The following is a 20200-nucleotide window of genomic DNA, read 5'->3' on the forward strand; positions in this document are numbered from 1 at the left end:
TCCTGAATCATTGAGTATTGGTCTTCAGGCTCCTGTACCTCCTCCCCGATGGTAGTAACATGAAGAGGACATGTCCCTGATGTTGAGGGTCCTTAATGATGGTTGCCACCTTCTTGAGGCACCGCCTCTTGACGATGTCCACAATGGTGGGGAGGGTTGTGCCTGTGATGGAGCTGGCTGAGAACAACCCTCTGCAGCCTCTAGCGATCCTGCACATTGGAGCCTCCATACCAGGTGATGATGCAACCAGTCAGAATGCTCTCCACTGTACATCTGTAGACCTAATAGAGGCATATAAAATTACGAGAGCCATAGATAGACTAGATAGTCAAAATCTCTTCTGAATAGCCTCCATCGGAGCGGTAACAATCCAGGGATTCCATTCTATCATTCACAGATCATGGGAGATGGTATCATATTTTCCTTTGACACTTCCATCTACTAATTATAAGAAGATTTGGGAGGTGGCAGGTGTTTAACTGTCTGCCAGGAATCGTCCAATCAGGTAATGGACTGTGTGCATGCAGCATGTTTAACTGGGCAAGAGGATTTGGCAACAAATGGCGTCTGTCAGTTGAGGTGACGTGGTCAAGTCTCCAGGGGAGTCTCCAGTGAGAGCTGGTGACCCTGGCAACTTCAGACCAGGAGCTGTTTACAGAGCTTGGAGCAGCTGGTGCCCCAGGAGCGGGAGCTCGGGCTGGGCAGGGCTGGTCTGTTTTGGAAACATTATCTCCCTCAGCAGCACCTTCACTATCAACAGCTCCCGGTCGATCCACAATAATGGGAGTAGACAGCTCTATGGCAGGGATTAACGGAAGTTCAGGGCAGATTTGCAATGGGTAGGGAGAGAATGTCTCTGCACTGTGCTCGATTGAGTCATAGAACATAGAACATAGAACACTACAGCACAGTACAGGCCCTTTGGCCCACAGTGTTGTGCCGACATTTTATCCTGCTCTAAGATCTATCTAACCCTTCCCTCCCACATAGCCCCCTATTTTTCTATCATTCATGTGTCTAAGAGTCTCTTAAATGTCCCTAATGTATCTGCCCCCACAGCCTCTGCCTGCAGTGCGTTCCACGCACCCACCACTCTCTGTGTAAAAGACTTACCCCGGACATCCCCCTTATAGCTTCCTCCAGTCACCTTAAAATTATGTCCCCTCGTGTTAGCCATTAGTCAACAGGCAGAAGAGGCCTTGCTCCAACATAGAACCCTAGAAAATTTAAAGAGGAGGACACTTGGCCCAATGTGTCCACACTGGGCTATAAAAGAGCGACCTAACCTCATCCAACTTTACAGCACCAGGTCTGACCTCCTGCCGGTTCAAACTCTCCATGAGTATTATGTCCAGTTCTGGTCACCTCATTATAAGAAGGATGTGGAAGTTTTAGAGAGGGTGCAGAGGAGATTTACCAGGATATTGCCTGGATTGGAGAGCATGTCTTATGAGGATAGGTTGAGTGAGCTCGGGCTTTTCTCTTTGGAGAGGAGGAGCATGAGAGGTGACTTGATAGAGGTGTACAAGATGATAAGAGGCATAGATCGAGTGGACAGTCAGAGACTTTTTTCCCAGGGCGACAATGGCTAACACGAGGGGGCATAATTTTAAGGTGATTGGAGGCAGGTATAAGGGGGATGTCAGGGGTAAGTTCTTTACACAGAGAGTGGTGGGTGTGTGGAACACACTGCCTGCAGAGGTTGTGGGGGCAGATACATGAGGGACATTTAAGAGACTCTTAGATAGACGCATGAATGTTAGAGAAATAGGGGGCTATGTGGGAGGGAAGGGTTAAATAGATCTTAGAGCAGGATAAAATGTTGGCACAACATTGTGGGCTGAAGGGCCTGTACTGTGCTTTAATGTTCTATGTTCTATGAACTGTTTCAAAGTGAAGAGGGTGTCAGGCTCTTAACCCAGGCAGCAAGTTACAGAACCCTACTGCACTCTCGATCCATTTCTTTTCCCCTCATCTCCCCTCTACTCCTTCTAAGATTTCTTTACTAATCACATGTACATCGAAACACACAGTGAAATGCATCTTCTGCGTAGAGTGCTCTGGGGGGCAGCCCGCAAGTGTCGCCACGCTTCCGGCGCCAACGTAGCATAACTCGTACATCTTTGGAATGTGGGAGGAAACCGGAGCACCCGGAGGAAACCCACGCAGACACGGGGAGAACGTACAAACTCCTGACAGACAGTGGCCGGAATTGAACCCGGGTCGCTGGCGCTGTAATACTCCAGTCCTGATGAAGGGTCCTGGCCCGAAACGTTGACTGTTTATTTCCCTCCATAGATGCTGCCTGACCTGCTGAGATCCTCCGGCACTTTTTGTGAGTTGCTCCAGATTCCAGCATCTGCAAAATTTCTTGTGTCTCTACTTTAAATCTTTGCCTGTTTTTCACCCCCTCCCCTCAGGAAAACAAGTCCCTGAAACTGAAAAGTCTGCAGAAGCTGGAAATCTGAGACAAAGGCAGAGAATGCTGGAAACACTCAGCAGGTCAGGTAGAACCTGTGGAGAGAGAAACAAGAGTTAACACTGGTCCCTCCTATTTACACTATCAAGGCCCTTCGTTTCCTCCGGGTGCTCCGGTTTCCGCCCGCATTCCAAAGATGTACGGGTTAGGAAGTTGTGGGAATACTCTGCTGGCACCGGAAGCGTGGCGACTATTGTGGGCCGCCCCCAGAACACTCTACGCACAAAAGATGCATTTCACTGGGTGTTTCCATGTACATGTGACTAATAAAGATATCTTATTTTATCAACTTTGTATAGCTCAACGAAGTCTTCCCTGCTCCAAAATCTAGCTTATCCAATCTTTCCTCACGGCTACACTTTTCCAATGCTGCCTACTCTTCCATGAAGCTCTGCTCCCTCTCCAGTGCAATCACACCCGTGCTGTAATGTACAGACCAGAACTGTAGGCAGGGCTCAGGCTGTGACCTAACAAAAGTCAGATACAGTTCGAGCATAATCTTCCTGCTCTTGATGGGCCTGTGGCACAGGGAGTGGCAAAGAAATTAAAATTCCTTTGATGTCCTACTTCTGAATCTCTTCCCCATCTCCTTAAGACTTGCAGGACCTCATTCTTTCTACAACCCCTGCCGTTGGTATCGCTATGGACCCCCACCTCTGGCTGTCCTCAGTGATGGACATGGAGAGGATGTTTCCAGTAGTGGCAGAGTCTAGGGCCAGAGGGCACAGCCTCAGAATAAAAGGACGTCCCTTTAGAACAGAGGTAAGGAGGAACTTCCTTAGCCAGAGGGTGGTGAATCTGTGGAAATTATTGCCACAGACGGCTGTGGAGGCCAAGTCATTGGATACACTTAAAGTGGGGGTTAATAGGTTCTTGATTAGTAAGTGACAAAGGTTACAGGGAGAAGGCAGGAGAATGGGGTCGAGAGGGAAAAATAAATCAGCCGTGATCGAATGGCGGAGCAGACTCGCTGGGCTGAATGGCCTAATTTGGCTCCTATGTCTTACGATCTTAACCCTGGTACAAGGGAGTCAAACACCCCATCCTGGAATCATTTGTACAGTCTACAGAAATGCCTGTCTCCTCCCCTAACTATGGAATCCTCTCTAACTAATTCTCTCTCGAATTTTCTCTTCCCTCCCTCTACAGCTGAGCCACATGGTGCTGTTGTGTTGGCTCTTGGTCCAGGGAAACACTCCCCCATCAGTACTCACTTCTGATGGCTACCAAACTGAATGCTGGTCAGAGAATGAGATGTCCCCAGGGTCTCCTGAACTGCCCGCCTGCTCTATTTTGTCTTGAGCTGCCGGTGACGACCTCCTGAAACATGCAGTACACGAAACACTCAGCCTCGTGGATGAGTCACCGTGATGTCAGGTGTTGCTCAAGCTCCAAATCCCAACATTGAGCTCCTCCAGCAGGCAACACTTCTTTCATCCGTGATTATCCAGGAACATCCTAAATTTCCCAAGAACTAGAAGACATTTCCACATGCCTCTATCTTGTTAAGATTAGCAAGAAGCAGAATAAGTTAGATTACTTAATTCTTGAAATATATCATTGCTTTGTTGCTCCTTCCCCCCACTGAAATCCCTCACCAAAGTCCACACCCTCGAGACATTGAATGCGACCACACATTATGCCTTAGCAGAATCCACAGATTTATATTCCCAAATGTCACAGGTCCTGAGTCAGCTGAGTCACTTGAGTTAATAAGTTCCATCTGGTTACCTAATTAAATGGGAGACTGGCAAGTGACTGGTACTTTTTACTAGCTTCTCACAACTGCAAATGAAAACTGCAAAGTTAAGACAATTTAACAGTAAAGCTACATTGCACAAAATAAATATTTAAAAGAAAGTCACCCTTTTTACCAAAATCCACTCTTCACAGAACATAAAGGTCAGGCCGGGATGTGAGCCACTTGTCAGCTACATATGCTCCAGTTGAATGGTGGGGATTGAGCTCCTGTTTTTATGTTCTCGCATGTACTTGTGTCTGACTTTACTTGCCTGTTATTTCTTTAATTAACACAGCTTTTTGTTCAACACTGGCTGCTTACACTTAGCGCACTCAATGAACATTTGTTACAGCGACACATTGGGAGACACCAGACACACGAGGATAAAAATGCAACCAATTCCCAAATCCAAGTCCGCCTTTGCTGACTTGAACCTCGCCGATGAATTTCTTTCTTTGCCACAGCTCTGAAACGAAGTCTTATCAGAGTCAGAAGTGGCATCCTACATTATGGTGCATTGTCCTTCAACCTTCCCAGTCTACCTGCAGCCCTTTATTCATAGCTGTTCCAATTCAATTAGATGGGATTGCACTCGCTTCATCCATTCCTCTCTATCCCAGCAGAGACAGAATATTACCGGCAATGACTCCCTTCCTGCTGGAATACCTCTGGAACCCCCAATGATCCATCCTTCACCCCCTCCTATCTCTCATTGACATGATGTCCCATAACATTACTGCCTATGCTCATGGCTGCTGAAACCCTCAACCATGCTTCTGTTACCCCCAGCCTCTCACACTCCAACACCTTCTGTTAATTTAAGCCCATGCAAAACTCTGCTGCCTGTGTCCTATCTTGAAGTGACCCACTCACCCTCTGTCTGGGCTTGGAGGCCAAGGCTGCCCCCCCCCCACCCCTCCCCCAATTAAATCAAAAATTATCATCCTGGTGTTCAAATCCTTCTGCATACTTGCCTGTCCAGCCTACAACCCTGTGTGATCTCAGCTCAACTCTCCATGGAAGTATCAATAAAATAGTCCCCTCCATCTAACCCTTGATGCAGTCATCATGGAGATAAAGTGGAGTGATAAATGTGTGGGATTCAGAGAGAAAGCAGCGTAGACTAACGCAGGGGAAGCAGTAAAGGAACAAATAAATGATCAGTGCAGCTAGTGGTGCTGCTACCTCCCAGCACCACCAATCCAGGTTCAATCCTGACCTCTGGCGCGGTCTGTGTGGAGTTGGCACCTTCTCCTGGTGACCACGTGGGTTTCCTCCCACATCCCAAAGACGTGTGGGTTGGTAGGTTAATTGGCCGCTGTAAATTGGCTCTACTGCAGGTGAATGGTAGAATTGATGGGGATGTGGGGGAGAATAGGCTGCAGGAAAAATTAGTGGGGGAATGGGATTGCTTTGAAAGGCAGCATAGACTCGATGGGCTGAATGGCCTCCTTCTATGACACAAAACTTAAACTTTGAACTTTATTTATACAGCACGGTAACAGGCCCTTCCGGTCCAATGAGCCCGTGCTGCCCAATTACACCCATACTAACCTACTAACCCGTAGATCTTTGGAATGTGGGAGGAAACTGGAGCACCCAGAGGAAACCCACGCAGACACAGGGAAAACGTACAAACTCCTTACAGACGGCGGCCGGAATTAAAACCCGATCGCTGGTGCTGTAATAGCGTTACGCTTACCGCTACGCTACCATACTGCCCAGTATAAGAAAATATAAAACATGGATACCACTAATTAATCTGCTTTCAGTGATATTAATTGAGGAATAAATATTGGCCAGTACACCAGAGATCACTCCTGCCTTTCCAATAATGTCATGGCTTCTTTTAAACAGACAGTACTTCACTTTAACATTTCATTTGAAAGTTGGCAGACTTACGTACACAGAATTATCTCAGTACTGATTATTGAGCTGAGACTCACATCCATAATCTTCCCTGATTTGGTTCCAGGCTCCACCTTCCTCTCCCATCAGATTCCACCATCTGTGGCCCTTTGTTGCCTCCACCTCTCACCTCCCGGCCTCTGTCACTGTCTCCACTCTCCCCTCCTCACCTGGATCCACCCATCACCTGCCAGCTCTTGCTCCTCCCCTTCCCCTCCCCTCTTTATACTGGCTACCTCCCCTCTAGCTTTCAGTCCATATGAAGTTTCTCGATCTGAAATGTCGACTGTCCATTCCCCTCCACAGACGCTGCCTGACCTGCCGAGTTCCTCCAGCAGTTTGTTTATTTTTTTTGCTCCTGATTCCAGCATCTACAGTCTCTTGTGATAATCTTTTGACCCAAACTAGAGTAGTCTGGTGCACTTTGGCCATAGGTTGTCCTTTGTGAATAACAAGGGCTTCTAGTCAGATAAGGTAAACACTTCCCACCGCCAAATGGGAGTACAGACTGGTTTTGACATCTGGATAAGTGTCTGTTATGCTTTCAGTTTGCTGCTGCAGTAGCGAGCTTTGGACACCAGAGTGCCCTAGTGAGCAACAGGAATGCTACAGGAAAGGAACAGTATACCACAGGTATGATGTCTTTATTAGTGACATGTACATTGAAACACACAGTGGAATATATCTTTTGCGTAGAGTGTTCTGGGGGCAGCCCGCAAGTGTCGCCACGCTTCCAGCAGCAACATAGCATGCCCACAACTTCCTAACCCGTACGTCTTTGGAATCTGGGAGGAAACCGGAGCACCCGGAGGAAACCAACACAGACACGGGGAGAACGTACAAACTCCTTACAGACAGCAGCCAGAATTGAACCCGGGTCGCTGGCGCTGTAATAGCGTTATGCTAACCACTACACTACCGTGCCTGCCCACACAGTATCACGCAGTATTTCCAGAGGCACTATAGATGAAATCTCTGGAGTTGTCTTCCCTACTCTTAATCTGCATTGATTTTCCATAAGAAGTCTTTAAAGTTGAGCCTGAAACTAGTTTTACATAAATTATAAAATAGTGCATTTGCCTATTGTGTATCACTCCCAGTCTTATTTCTCCTGCATCAGGATGAGTTCCCATTTCATGGTTTTATAAATGGGATCCCAAGTACCAAATTACTTTCTCTTTACCCATAATATTAGAATGGCTTAAACAAATTTTGGACAGTACACTTCACATTCACTCTGTACTGGGGGTGACTCAGTTTACGTTACACCTATCAATGTAAATTCAGGTCTGAGATATAAAATTACCTTTTATTACATCTCTTTTAATTCATGCTAACAATCATTGAAGAGCCCTACATATACACAATGGCAGGGAAGTTTAAATCCAAATCTATTTCCCAATTCCCTTTAAAATAAAGTTACAACTCTGCTCTTTGTGTTACTGCATTCTTGGCTATTTACTCTGTGGAACACTTGTTTAAGACTCTCAATGAGTTTGTGAATTTACCTGAATTTATGCCTGACTGTAGTCCCCTTGTTTACCTTCAAGCTTTGTTCCGAATCCAATTATTGGAAGTTGGAAGCAGTGCGAAGCAGCTGGTTTCTGACAGTAAAGGTACAAGACCCTGGAAACACAGACCACTTCCCACATCTCGGGCACCACCTCTTGGCGAAGGCAGACACCGACAGTGTAATTCACCAGCCTTTTGCTCGATTGTAACATCAAGACTTCAGATCTGGCACGTGGATATGGGCCAAACACGGGCAAATGGAACTGGCTTGGATGGACATCATGGTCAGCATGGAGGGGTTGGGCTGAAGGGCCTGTCTCTGTGCTGTATAACTCTGTGACTCTACTGAGCAACAGTGATCTCTGCACACCTGTCGGGTTCTAAGACCTGGACTAACTGCACCAGGCTTCTGAAGGCACTGAGAAAATGCAATGTTGTCTCTGCAAAATCCTCCACGACAAGTGAAGGACAAGTGAAGTAATGTTAGGGTCCTCGGTCAGGCCAGCATCCCCAGCACTGAGGCCCTAGTTACACTCTGTTGGGTACATTGGATGGGCCAAGCTGCTTGAATGCCTGTCACCAGACTTGCGAAACATACACTCTGTTCCGAGCTCTGTCATGGGAAGGAATTACCAGGGGGACAGAGGAAAAGATTCAGGGACGTGCTCAAAGCCTCAGAGTCATAGACCATGGAAACAGGCCCTTCAGCCCAACTAGTCCATGCTGACCAAGACACCCATCCAAGCTAGTCCCATTTGCCCACATTTGGCCCATAACCTTCTAAACCTTTCCTATCCATGTACCTGCCTTTTAAATGTTGTTAATGTACCTGTCTCAACCACTTCCTCTGGCAGCTCATTCCATATACGTACCATCGCCTGTGTAAAACAGTTGCCCCTCAAGTTCCTATTAAATCTTTCCCTTCTCATCTTAAACCTATGCCCTCCAACCCTGGGAAAAAGGCTGAGTGCATTCACCCTATCTATGCCCCTCATGATTTTATACACCTCTACAGGATCATCTCTCAGTCCACCTGACACTCTAAGGAATAAAGTTCTAGCCTGTCCAACCACTCCCTATAATTCAGTCCCTAAAGTCCTGTAAATCTTTTCTGCACTCTTTCTCGTTTAATAACATTTTTCCTATAGTAGGGTGACCAAAACTGAACACAATACTCCAACTGCAGCCTCACCAACATCTTGTACCACTGTAACATAATGTCCCAACTTCTGATTAAGGCCAGCATGCCAAAAGCCTTCTTCACTACCCTGTCTACCTGTGACTCAACTTTCAGGGAACCATGTACCTGAACTCCAAAGCCCCTCTGTTCTACAACACTCCCCAGGGCCCTGCCGTTCACCGTGAAAGTCCTTCCTTGAAGAAAATATCCCCACTGATTCCTGGGAACCTCCAGCCCATCACCGCTCAAACTGGAGTATTGAGAACCTTGAGGCTATGCACTGGAACCACACAGGCTCTGCATCGACAGTAGAACGGAATAGCTTGCAAACTACTTACCCACTTCATCAGCCACCGAGGAAGAGTCGGAGGTTCCCACATCAGCCACATTAATCATCTCAATGCACAAAACTTTGAGTGGAGAATATCTCAAGGGACTGCCTAAGAAGAAGATGATGTACAGAAACTGCTTTCATTCACCCGGGCATTATCTAATGTGTATCAGGGATTACAATTCACCAGGAGAACACATTCCCTATAAAAATTGCTTACAATTAGCCTGGTTCCCAGTACAGTTCTAACTGATTGCTCCCTGTCCCCATCTCTCCTGGTGTCTGGGTTGGGAGGAGCTGGTTAGAGACCAAGTTGTTTATACAATAGCTCCTGTTAACATCAGACTTGAAGCTCATTAATAACCAGACGTGGTATGGCTAAACTCACTGGAATACATCCTTTTACAGCCGAGTCCAGGAGTTGAGAGTTCAGGTAACGACCAGAATTTCTTCTAAAGTAATAAATGAGATAGGACATACAAATGGTTAAACATTCATTCATTGAAGGCTTACTTCTATATTTAATTCACTAGTTCTGTAACAAAGCAATAACTACACTCTTTCTTAAATTAAACCAAGGACCCAGCCACAGGCAGGTGTATTAACTGGAGTACCGTAACAGACAACATACCACCCATTTCCCAACCCACTGAACTGGCACCCTAATTAGAATCTGAGTGCTGCGACAAAATACTGACCAGTTGTTAATTCGTGTACACAGCTCACAGAGCAAAGCCTCAGCTGCCCTCCACACTCTTTCAAGCAGCCTTTTCTGAGTTCAGATGCAGTCCCTTGACTGCATCGCAACCAAAAGGGCAGGTGACCCCGTTCAAAAACACCTGGTGGATTTTGTACTTTGGTGAAATGCAATCTTTTCTCTCAGTAGCATGCAGTCTTAACGCAGATGTCTGAAAATATCACCCTGCTCCCCGTGTTCTCAACCACACCAGAGCTACCACAGAGCTAAAGTTCCTTTGTACTTGTTCATTCAGAGCTATATATATTGTTAAAGCTCAGCAAGCAGTGAAGATTAAAATATTTTACTGAACTTTGGAGGAAAGAGAACAATTTTAATCAAGAAAATTAAAACTAAAAGAAATCAGATTATGCGTAAGTGAACAGTTATTAACAACACCCAGTCATTTCTTTTCTGGGAAGGGGGGGTGGGAAGGGATGGACAATTGTAGCTTAAAATGTGCATCCTGTCGAGAGCATCATTAAGTTTGTTTTTGTTAAATAATTAAAGGGAAAGTAAAATATAGTAGCATAGAATCTCTAACAATATTTAATGCACAGGAGTGTTACAAACATTTTGAGATCCCAAGGCCGATGACTAAAATCCTGATCAAAGATGTGGGTTCTACAGAACGCTTTGGAGCTATTCAGAAGTGGGTATGTCGGAAGTTAGGCCCCTGACAGCTAATGACCACGGCACTCAATGGGGACCGATGATCAGGAGGATAGAATTAGAGTGCAGATATCAGGGTTTAGGAGATTACAGAGATTGAGGCCATGACGGAACTTAAAAAGGATGAAAATTCTTCAAAAAATCATTTAACCAAGTAGGACTTGGTGATGGTAAGGAGATGGGCTGCAGAGTTTTAAGTAACCTCAAGTTTATGGAGTGTGGAACAAGAAAGTGTGTTGGGAAAGTTGAAGCTGGAGCTAATGCTGGTGAAAGTTTCAATAACTGACGAGGTGAGGCAGAGTCTTGGGCTGGAAACAGGCAGCTTCAGGCACGTGATCCAAAGCTCATCTTAGTTTCAAACACTAAAAGGTTTGATTGCTAGGCACTTACCATAAGCCATAATGCACATCCAATTAACAGGCTCAACTTCTTTGCCCGTTACCCATTAACTTCAGATACTACATTAAGTCAGAAGGTAAAACGGGGCAAATGGGTGTGGCTCAGGTTGGAAGTCTATTCTGAGTGGTCGTCAGTCTGTGTTACGTAGATCGTTTGACTGAGGAAGCACAACAACACAAAAACATAGCAATGATAGGAAAGGCAGAACAGGTCAGTGGAAAGGGCAGATACAATGCAGTGTGGTTAATGGTGAAGTTCTACATTAACCAAGGGGTTATTATTTAACAAGAAGATGATTATAATGAAACATAATTCTGGGTTTAATAAGGGCAGAGGAAGAATAAAAAGTGTACTTAAATAAAATGCAAGTCCGGCCACAATTAAGCAGTTAAAAGTTTCATTCAACTTTGAGTGCCCTATTAGAGCCTTGGAGGCTGTCTAGTTCACCAGTGTTAAGGAAGTCAACCATCCGTTCCAGTCTGACGTTTCAATTCCAGACCCACAGGAATGTGGTTAACTCTTCACTGCTCTCTGAAAGGCCTGGCTGGGCACTCAAAGCAAAATTAATGATAGACAAGCACCGACCTCGCCAGTGATTTCTACATTTCATGAGTAAAAATAATATTCACTATTATAACCAGGCAAGACAAATGGTTTGAACTGGGATAAAGAAAGCCAAGGGGAGACATGCGAGTTTTTAAAATTATGAGGGGCTTTGACAGACTGAACAGGTAAGAGAATTTTCTGATGTTGGAGACTTACTGTACCAATGTCAATCTTTATGTACAGGCACAAGGTTGCACAGAGAACAAGCTGTGCAGGGGCAGATATGAAATCTATTCATTTCTGGCTAGTTTCCCATGGAGTAGTTACTATATTGTTTGATTTATTTACAGTTTATTATGCAGCTGGTAAGCCCAGGATTTATTCCAAGTGTTGGTGAGACACCTTGAACCTCCACTATTTGTTAGGAAGGTACTCTCAGGGTACCACTAGGTGGCATGTTCCAGAATTTTGTCCCAGTAATGACAAAGAAATGGAGTTATACTTTGGTCAAGTTGGTGTGCAGCTTGTAGGGGAACCTGCATGAGGTTTTTAGAAAGGCACATGAAATATGCAGGGATAGGAATCAGGTGTAGGTAATTTAATTTGGCATCACATTCAGCACAGACATTGTGGGCCAGAAGACCAGTTCCTGTGCTGTTCTATGGTGGTGATCCCATGTGCCAGCTTCCCTTGGTGTTAAAAGCATGGGTCTCCTGTGCTGCCCAGGAGCTGTGATATCTGACAACAGCTGATTGCTCCCATTTCACCCCAAAGTTGGGATGTTTAGAGCTTTCATTCCAAACCTTAACTCTGGTGCTTGCTGCACTGTTATCTCAAAATCAGAGAAAGCCCAGTGGTGGAGAGAGAGGTAGGTAGGAGAGTTAATCATCTGGAGGAAAAGCTTCATTCTGGGTTGAATTTCATTCTAGCTTAATCATGACAGAGCAGGACAGACAGGAATGAACACCTGAGATGAGAATAGAAGATAATGTACAGGTAAGCATCAGGTGAGAACTTATAGTTGGAAACCCCATCACCCAATTGCATTCTTGGGCACACAATGAAATGCAAAACTCAGAAATAATCAGACATCCAATTATTCTGAAATCCTGATGGCCCAGCAACTGCCTCACGCATTAGTCCAGACTGTGAACCAGGGTTCTGGGGTGTGTGGCTGGAGCTAGAGGTGCAGATTGTGGGCCCCTGGAACACCAGGGGTCAGGGAATTTGGGTGGGATTGTGGCCAGTGCCAGAGTCCAGAATACTGGTTTATTTCCCGCTCCCTTTAAACTCGCCAGGTTCACTGGAAAACTGTGTAACATGTAAAAAAAAAATGAATGTGTTTGGATATTAACAGGAGTAACATCCAATAGTCCAGAAAATAGTCCAGTTAGTCCAGCACCTAAATCCCAAGGGTGCTGGATTATCAGAATATTACTGCAGTGATGATCTGCATGGCCATTAAACCAGGAAAGCTCCAAACATGGCACAAAATAAACATCAAGTATACATGAAAAATGTTTTATTTTTTTCATACAAGCACTAACTGCTTTTTAAACGCAGAACTGTACAGATTCCTGACAAAGTATTTTCCAATACAATATCTTATGCACAGGTTAGAACAAAATACATGATGTACAACATTTTTGATTTCTTTCTTCTTTTTTTCCTCAAAATTGTACAAGGTCTCTAAACGAAAGCTCTCTTCCAAGAACAATTGTGTTCAGACTGCAAGCCCGATACTGGATTACTGAGGTTCAGTCAGTAGCGTGGGGAGCAGCGCCCCACCCTGGCACTGGGTGTATACTTCCTGGTTACTGCAGGTCCCTGTCCTCCAAGTATCTGTATTCGAATGTGAAGCCTTCTTTCTTTCTCTGGCCCCATTTCTCATAGTCAAAGTAAATGTATGTTCCCTGTGGGTCAAGAAAAAAGCCAAGTCAAATGTAAACAGATTTATAGCACCATTTTCAGTGACATAAATCAGTCCCTAAGATTCAATTTCCCCAGTTTGCAACTCAATGTTCCATATTTAACACCTAATTTTTCCTCCAAAGAGTGCTGATTATCTCACTCTCAAACAGGTCCGGCCATGCTATCAGTAATAAAGATTGGGCTTTAGACAATGCAAGGCAGGCCAGTGCCACCTGATGCATTGAGTAAATCAGACTCAATGCACACACAACAGCAATGGACCTCACCTAATATGTAATACTCTAGAAGCCATACCCACCTGCACAATCTACTTGCATCTCCTCTTTCCACTGTCGATCGTCTTCACAGTGTGAAACTGCGAACACTTACCTATACTGCTCAAGACTGATAGTATAATGAGAGGTTAGGTGCTGAATAAGTAAACTCCAGCCCAAATGGTGAAAAAGAGACTATGCGTAGTGGGAACAGGAGAGACAAAGGTAGGAGGAGGATTTGATTCATACCAAAAAACTAGCCTCAAATAGTTTACAGTATCAGGAAAATAGATAAAAATGTGATGACATTGATAGAAATTATGATAGAGGAACTTAATATAAAAAGCAGCTCTGAACATACCACATTCTTACTGTATCTCAGTGGTTACTGCAGTACCTAACCCAGAAGGTACAAAACCTGTTTGGTCATAGTGGACTAACTGCACAGGTGGTCATCAGCCAGAGCCTCAGTCTGCAGCTCCAACTCACACCAGTCAACACCATTCAGCCGATCATGCCCCTGCCTATTCTAACAGTTAGCATCTACCCTACTTCCCTGAGCATCCTTTCTTATCGAGCATTTACCCACTTCACTTTTGAAACTTAAAATTGCATTTACTTCCACCATCCTTTCAGACAGTACATTCCTGTAGCAACTCAAAATTCTCTTTTCCCCTGGCTGTCTTGAGAAATCTACACTTTGCAACTTTCCTGGCAATGGAAACAATTTCTGTCCACCCTATTCAAAATTCCCCATTTTAACCACCTCTTGAATCACCCTGACCTTATTCACTCCAATGAGTCCAGCCTTTCTGAACTTAAGTTTGCACATAAACAGGCTGTAGATAAAATGTACAGAAACACAAAAGTACAAGTTGCAGCCAGTTTCCTTCACATTTGTCAATGAGACCACAAGTGACAGTAATACTCTCATAACCTGCTGACTTGTTGGAAAACCTGACAACTGGGTATCCAGCTCACTGGGGCCCCATTCTCCACACTCCCACTGAGTTCACTGGAAGTGTTATTATGCCACTGTGTAACATCTTTAAAAAAAGTGAATTAGAAGTGTGTTAGGTAATTAATATGAACGACATCCATCAATCTGGAAAATCTGCCTGTCTGGCACTGCAAGCCCCGAAGGTGGCTGATTACTGGAGTTTTATTGTACTTTAAACACTAATGGTGGGTGATCCCAGGTATTCCAACCTACAAAGCATCATCAGTAATTTTAATCAGCGGACTGAGAACGCTGATCAGATCTGTACCTGTTCATATTCGTCTGTGATTGTTTTTGGCTCTTCATGTCTCTGAAACCACATCATGTACTTGGTGTGGAACCTCCAGGACTGTTTCTTCAAAGCTTTAGCAGCCAAATACTGGGACTTGGTCCCCTGTTTAAAAAGGGGGAAAATTAAGTGTCAGAAACCAGAACAAGGACAGTTCACAGAATCACAGAGCAGAAGGAACTATTTGACCCACCTGATGTGTCAGCTCTTCCACTGCATTCTCCAATTACTTCCACTCCCTCCACTCTTTCCAAGTATTTCAAGCATGTATCTTATTCACTTTGTTAGAAACATAGAAAACCTACAGCACAATAAGGCCCTTCGGCCCACAAAGCCATGCCGAACATGTCCCTACCTTAGAAATTACTAGGCTTAGCCCTCTATTTTTCTAAGCTCCATATACCTATCCAAGTCTCTTCAAAGACCCTATCACATCCACTTCCACCACCTTTGCTGGCAGCCCATTCCACCCTGAGTAAAAAAACCTACCCCTGACATCTCCTCTCTACCTGCTCCCCAGCACCTTAAACCTGTGTCCTCTTGTGGCAACCATTTCAGCCCTGGGAAAAAGCCTCTGACTATCCACACAATCAATGCCTCTTATCTTATACACCTCTATCAGGTCACCTCTCATCCTCCGTCACTCCAAGGAGAAAAGGCCGAGTTCACTCAACCTGTTTTCATAAGGCATTCAATACACAAGGCATTGTTATTCAATCTATGGCCACAGCCTTTTCCAGCAATCCATTATAGAGCACCACAACTCACTGCTAAAATAACATTTCCCCTCCCATTATTTTGCCAGTTTCTGTAAATCTGTTACCCAGTGCCTCAGCCTGCAATAGGATTCACTTTCATCCTGTTGTCGTCAAATGAGTTGTACCTTTCAAAACCTGTTGGCTCTCCTTGTAATCTTCTTAGCTAAGGTGAACAGCAGCAGCTTCACCAGCTGATAAGCATAGAACCTTTCTCCCCCTCTTTGTAACTATTTTCCTGAAGGCGATGATTCCTCCTGGGGTATAATTGCATACTTCGTTGTCAAGGTACAGGAGAGCTTAACTGTCAGTTAGTTTTTCATTCAGGGGATTATAATTGCACAGATTTCTCAACCTGAGTGGGGATTACTGGACACGATTGCTAGTTTATTTTGGATATTCTTCTCTTCCTCCAAAATCACCCCCCAAGGTCCAATAGTTTCAGTCTACACGACCTCAGCACAGACACAATGTGAATCTCAATCCTTCAGGTGCCGTTTTCAGATGCAATTGGGGGAAACCCAATATCCATTGCAAGAATGGAAATCTTTCATGTACATTTGAGAACTTGCTTTTTATAAATGCAAGAATGCAACACATTACAGCTCAGCAGTGAAAGACAGCATTAAAATTGGTTCCACAGCCTGTGACTTGACCACTCTGAGCACAGCCAGTGCAGAACCATCACACACTACGAATTGTTCTCAGACCAGTTGGTTCAAGGAAGTGTGTGGTATATTCCCAACACACGCAGCAGAGTCATAGCCTGCAAGATATTTCTGGGGTAGTGATGGAGAAAGATAAAAATGGATTAGCTCAATTGTCAGTGTGGATGCAGTGGGCCGAAGGACCTGTTTCCATGCTGTAAACAAAACTCAAAAGATCCCTGTCATTTGTGCAAAACCGTCACATTTTCTAGCAGAATCCTCTGCACTAATCCTTGATCTTGAAGGACTCGAGCTGTGCCCAAGACAAGGGGATGTATAGAAGTACATAATGCAGACATACCAGATTTTTTAGTGCCTTTTCCTGATTTATAGCACACAGTTCAATATAAGGGACAAGAGACAGGCAAGCCATTCAGATACATTCCACCTGGCAGAGCGTGGATGTCTGGAATGCTACACACAGGCACAGTTCTGCGACACACTTTCCAAGCCAGAAATGATCTCGTGGAGATAAAATCTGTTATTAACCATTTTTCTGTCCTTATTCCTTTTTCCTCTCAAAGGAGGCAACTTATTTTGGAAGTACACAGGTTACAGGGCTTTGCTTCAGCCACCCATCCCTCCTGCGCAATGCTAGGCGAGAGTTCAGGCAAGTGAACTACATTGGGCATCACACCCTGAAATGACCAAAATGCCCTTTAACCTGGAGCCAACTGAATGGTTGCTACTCAGAGTAAATTAATGGCCTAGTGCAAGGAAACAAATACAGCACAAAGTCCCGGCAATGACCACTACTCCCTGTGGATCAAGTGAGCTCAAGGACAGCCTTGTGAAGCTATAATAGATGGGCAGCATTAAACTGCTTCAACCTGAACACAATCCGTTTTATCCCAAGCACGAATCCAGACCATGGCTGCAAATGGAAACTCGAGCACTTCAGTGCCCTAATACAGAATGGGAGCACTGCTCACAACAAGGGGGAAAGACTTAAGGGGGATCTCAAGGGCAAGTTTTTCCACAGAGGGTGGTGGATACCGGAACAAACTGCCAGAGGGAGGTAGAGGCAGGTAAAATTACAACATTTAAAAAGACATTTGGTCAAGTACATAGATAGGAAAGGTTTAAAGGGATACGGGCCAAACTCAGGCAAATGGGATTAGCTTAGACCTTGATCGGCATGGATGCGTTGGACTGAAAGGCCTGTTCCTATGCTGTATAACTATGAATACTCACCTCTAGGTAGTAGAAAATAAAGAAGAGTGTTTCGGTGGACAATCGTTGGTAGAACTCCAGTGTGTCCGAATGGACAGGGGGTATCTGATGGTGATAAGGCGGTGTAGGACACGGATTACGAGGGAGGTAGTGTCTGTAGGGAAATAAAAGAAATTAAACATTTTCTTCAGAAACATGAGACATCCTGGGATGGATTTACTAATGCTAATGTAGGAAAATGTTTAAAAATGCCATCAATGGATTTGACAACACCATAAACAGACTAAGTTGAGTGACACTATCAAAATACTGGGATCAAGGCCAAGGTGAAGGTCAACAGTTGGTGCATGTTACTGGATTAAACAGGGAGGCGCACATTGCCTTTGTGCCCAGCACTGGCCTGTACTGTGTAGAAACAAAGACAAACCATTAGGTCACACAAGACCTATGGCAGTAAACTCTTGAGTAAACTGCCAACTGACTTAGAAGCTTTTCAAAGGTCAAACACTTTCTACATTATGTCTGCAGCTGATCAGTGGTCAAATACAAAACATAGGGAGGCAAAATGAATAACAAACGATATCTCCAACTTTAACAACTGAAATCCCACAACATGCAGACACCATCTTCACACATCTCCATTCAGTCACAACACTTACCCACACTTAAATACATATCCTCTCTCCCATATCACAAACTACGACAACATGCTCAAAATACAGTCTCAGCCTTGCTACCCCATCTAAGAAAATAGAAACCCCACACTATTTTTATCCAAGAAACCAAGCATGCCACTGCTACCATACTATATTCCTTGGGCCACATTTGACTTGATGGATTAACATTTGGCTAAGCGACCCCCACTGAAACATCAGAACAGCTTTACCAAGACTATTCGCAGCTGGTGCATTAACTGCAGATTTACTTGTTGAACAGGATAAAGTTTCATTAATAAACCAAACAACATGAAGCAGGATTTCCAGTTACCCGAAGTTGTTTGACAGTTTTACCTTCATACTCGTGCTTTACTGCAATACCAGGAATATTTAAGTGGCTTCATTGTAAACCAGAAACAATGAATGGAATTCGATTTCACTAATGTGGTTGAGATGAAACACCACTGACCCGAAATGTTAATCTGCTCTCCAGATGTTGACTGATCTGCTGGGTACTTCCAGTTATTCTACTTTATAAAAACATTGCTGGGGAATGGATTTATTGAGATCTAGCACGTGAAATATACCAAGCTCACTGTTTGAAGCCCCATTCATTGTTTCTGTGTGTTCAGTTAATCTTTCTGCTTAATTCCCTGGTTTTATCATCTATGAGTGGCCACTGACCGTATCCTCTCGGAGTCCGACGGGTGTGGCATGTGTAGCCAAGCCGATTCCACCATGTGCAGCTGGTATTCTTGGTCCTTGGAGAGATGCACTGGGCTGAGTGGGCACACACCCAGCATAGGCTGAAGATGAACCTCTGTTGTTTGTGGAACATTAGATGTCATCGAATTGCTCTGCGATGATGGGGTGCTGAGGAGAACTGGGGAAAAATAAACACCACTTTTAAAACATTAAATAGAACCAGCTATGGGCTGCAGTAATACCTTCACCCTCTTCAGGCTGGCTTATAATGAATGCAAGGATAACCAGAACCAGCCATGCTGACCATGAACAGCAAGATCTACTCTAAATAATAAGCTTTGAGTACAAGAATTCAAACCTCAAGTACCACAAGCAGATAAATTAGTGCTGAATGTTATAAAATGCTGCAAGACTATTAAATGAACAATAGACAGAATAAAACTACACAAAGCATTGCCCATCTTAAGGGCTAGTAGACTCCAATCAGCATGCATCTGAAATGACCAGCGGAAATGCAAGACAGTAGCTCAGCTGAATGAGATCTCGATCCAGTCTGCCCCCTTATGAAGAGTCTAACTTGTGGGCCATGCATCACGCAATGCACAATGATTAGGAAGCTCTCACAATGCAATTTTATTTAAACCTGCTGTTGCCCAATTGTACAAGGGAACCTCAGTTGGATTTTCCACAATATTTTATTTAGTTAACATAAAACCTTGAGCAAAAAAATTTTTGGGGACTTTCCAATAGCAAATGTATTTAAACACTTGCAAGAACAGAAGTGGGCAATCTCTTCAAATGAACCACTTCACTCTTTTGTTGCCATACCATTTCTGTCTTTTTAATTCCAGTTTGTTGTTGTCCTGTATGTTCAGATCAATACAAGCCGTTTTGATCCACAGTTCAATGAGTTTAAGGGAAGCACTTCCACTTTCAACTATAGAGTATATATTATAGCATCAGGAGGGCTATAAAAATCACCAGGTTCCATCTTAGGACAACCAGAGAGTGGACTGGGTACAGACATCTTATAGGAATCTACCTCTGTTAGGCCAGCCTGGCATGTAGCAAATACCATTTCCCTCCATTTTCTCTTGCTCTGAATAATGAGCAGATTTTAGTCCAGAGAGTTCCTATCTGACATGTTTTCCATCATATGACTTGGTCAAGGCTTTGCACAGGCACTACAACATCTTTGGTTTCCTTCTCTTTACCCCTGCTAGGT

At 44.3% G+C, this 20200-nt stretch overlaps 1 protein-coding gene across 2 annotated transcripts in view; it reads right to left on the reverse strand.

The window, feature by feature from the left end:
- Window positions 1-13014: 13014 nt before the first annotated feature.
- The window catches only part of cnot3a (CCR4-NOT transcription complex, subunit 3a), a 101912-nt gene continuing 94726 nt past the window's right edge, over window positions 13015-20200 (reverse strand). The window contains exons 17-20 of one of the 2 annotated variants that reach the window (XM_052043025.1): window positions 18955-19153; window positions 17636-17768; window positions 14959-15084; window positions 13015-13417 (exon numbers count right to left, since the gene is read on the reverse strand). In XM_052043025.1, the coding sequence (XP_051898985.1) occupies window positions 13319-13417; window positions 14959-15084; window positions 17636-17768; window positions 18955-19153 (557 nt within the window). In that variant the 3' untranslated portion in view covers window positions 13015-13318. The remainder of the gene's footprint in view (window positions 13418-14958; window positions 15085-17635; window positions 17769-18954; window positions 19154-20200) is intronic. The other variant, XM_052043024.1, reaches the window with a different exon arrangement.

Source organism: Pristis pectinata, chromosome 33, assembly GCF_009764475.1.
Source record: "Pristis pectinata isolate sPriPec2 chromosome 33, sPriPec2.1.pri, whole genome shotgun sequence".
Taxonomy (NCBI): domain Eukaryota; kingdom Metazoa; phylum Chordata; class Chondrichthyes; order Rhinopristiformes; family Pristidae; genus Pristis; species Pristis pectinata.